Here is a 2,762-nt window from a genome sequence, read left to right on the forward strand (position 1 = left end):
TGATGTATTTGATAGAGGATGAAGTCTTTTTCATCCTAAATTGTTATGAATTTGACAACAAATTTATTAATGGCCACCTGAGACAATAGAAATATGAGTTAACTTGTAATAAATACTAATCCAAATCCCTTTGAGCATAAGGGTGTATCTTCTCATCTATTTCACCACGAAAGTTAATATAACAACCAATCTATGAGAAAACCTATATAATTCGTTTTAATTGAAAGTTTTATCCCTTACATGACAAGTAATTTATTACCGCTCATGAAAAATCTTCAAACTAAGAAAATATATTCCTTATTGGGCTTAGTAGTGCTTTCTCATAGCTTAATTTGTCTTATAAAAAGAACCAATCATTCCCAAGATTTAGGCTTTGTTTGGGACGGCTTCCTCTTAAAGAAGCTTTCTAGTACAAATTTTTTTATTTTTGTACTAAAAAGCTTATTTAAGAAATAATAAGAAAATTATCCCAAATGAAGCCTTACTCGAGCAACATATTTGGATATCAAACATAATGAAGGGCATGCATTTCAAAAAAAAAAAAACAACAACTTAATTTTGATAATTACCATATTATTTATGCAAATGTCATATGATAATTACCATTAAGGAAGTTGACAAGGAGAAGGGATGTAAGTTTAATTACCATCAGTCAAGGGAGGAAAGGATCTCAGTTTATATATATATACATGTACTGCTTAATATATATTTCATAATATGTTAATAAGGTGACAATAGAAAATAAATAATAAAAATAAACATTCACTTCCTCATGATATCTTTTTCATTAATTTCAACATAATTACTTATTACTTTTAAAGAATTTCAATAAATCCTAATAAATTAATTTTAAACAAAAAATTCCAATAAAAGTTCAATCAAGTGTCCTCTTTAAAATATCCTTCTTTCAAAATTTATGTGCAAATCTATATACTTGCATATAAAAATGCTTAAATTTTAATAAATTCATTATAAATGTGCACATACATTTAAATAAGCTAGTTTAGTTAACAGGGGATGACCCAAATTTATTTTCACTACTAGTTAATTTTTTCTTCTAATTTATTATTGCTGATAATGGATCATGTTCAATCAACAGCAAAGACCACATAAAAATCCAGCGTATCTTTCAACAGATCCATGAAAAAAATGACCTTTCAACTTCATGAAGACGGCAGCAACGAGCAAACTATCTAATCCAGCCTGGTGGTAGGTTCCGACTCTTGCCACCCCAAGATCCTCTGCGACTTTGTTCAGCCCGCCATGGAGGTTGTTGCAAAACTTCATCAAATGCTTAATGTCATAGACTTTAGGAAAATACAACCGCAGAGAATGGCAGAAATCCTCCTGTGAGTCTGGTAGATTGCGGCAAGTTAACGTTTTGAGAAGATACCCTAAGTCGAAGAAACTATAGAAAGTGATCCATTGGACAGAATCATTTTGCACGACGCCGGAAGAGATGATGAGTTCGGAAAAGCGATCGGCGGTGACGCCGAGGCGGTGATCCTTTTCTAAGTCCATGCCGCTGTGACGAAGAAGCTCAATATGGCTGCGGTCGAAGATGTCCCTTGCTGCGTCAAACTCGCGGAAATTGAACTGCCAAATGCAAGGGCGAGGGGGAGAGCCGAAGTGAGGGAGGTGGCCTGAAGAGTCAAAGAAGGTGAGGCCGAGTTGGATGAGTTTGAGGACGTCGACATTGCGTTTGAGATTTTGGTATTTGAATACAAATGAATTCAAAGAAGTGACGGCAGAGGGAACTAGGACGGCGGGGAACTCGGTGTCCATGGAGACGAAGGGGTAGTCGGCAATAATAGAGCAAATGAGAGAGAGTTCGTCCTCCAGGTTAGAGTCCCATACCTCACGGATCTCAACAGAGTCAGCGGCGAAGTCACCATTGAGGTTATGGAGGCTCCACATTGGGCACCGGTAGCAGCTAAATGGGGAAGGGTTGTTTGGTTGCAGGATTTAAGAACAAAAATGACAACTTTTATAAATACATGCAGCACCTTCTTCGTTCAGCCTTAAATTCTAGGCATTAGGCCATTTGGACGAAATTCTCTAACAAACTTATTAAGTGTAGAAACATTCACACAAAAGAGTAATTCATCTCCAACAAACTTTATTTTTAACACCAAAGAAGAATATTTTGTGTATATCATTTGAATCTTTCTCCTCTCTTTTTTATATAAAAATGTTTTTCTATAAATAATGCTATGCCTTGATTGACATCACATTTTTCACATCGTAGAAAAAAATACAACAATAAGTAACTAGTAAATAATGCAACGCAAATCTCTCTAGACACTAGAGAATAGAGACTCTATGGAATGATTAAAGATAAAATAAATAATCGAATCACATGGAACTTATCATTCAATGCTTAGAAAAAAAAAAAAAAATCTCTCCAAAGCTAAGATAACTTCCATGCTTACAATTAAGGCTCTATTTGACACAACCATTTTTATAAAAGTTGCAATCGCTTAATAATATAATTTTTTTTTATTTTAATCAATCATGAAATACCAACACTTTCGTCTAAACAGTTTAATCAATTGAATCTAATAGAAAATTTAAATTCTTGCATTCTACTTTTGTTACGAATAGCAAAAATGAAAATTCATTTGATCCCAAATTTGTGTTTATTAAAAAAATTTAAACACAATTTTTTTTTCTTTTAATTTACTTTTACTAAAAATGGGTTATGCATGCTTCAATCAACATCAAGACCATATAAAAGTCCAGCACATCTCGGTGTAGATCCC

The 2,762-nt window shown here is 33.6% G+C and overlaps 1 protein-coding gene across 1 annotated transcript; it reads right to left on the reverse strand.

Annotated features, from left to right (window-relative positions):
* Positions 1-1,092: 1,092 nt before the first annotated feature.
* Positions 1,093-1,917, reverse strand: LOC110092653 (probable CCR4-associated factor 1 homolog 7). The gene has a single exon (XM_020817300.2). The coding sequence runs from the start codon at positions 1,915-1,917 to the stop codon at positions 1,093-1,095; it is 825 nt and encodes a 274-aa protein (XP_020672959.1).
* Between the last annotated feature and the right edge of the window lie 845 nt (positions 1,918-2,762).

This window comes from Dendrobium catenatum, unplaced genomic scaffold (genome assembly GCF_001605985.2).
Source record: "Dendrobium catenatum unplaced genomic scaffold, ASM160598v2 original_scaffold_230311, whole genome shotgun sequence".
NCBI lineage: Eukaryota > Viridiplantae > Streptophyta > Magnoliopsida > Asparagales > Orchidaceae > Dendrobium > Dendrobium catenatum.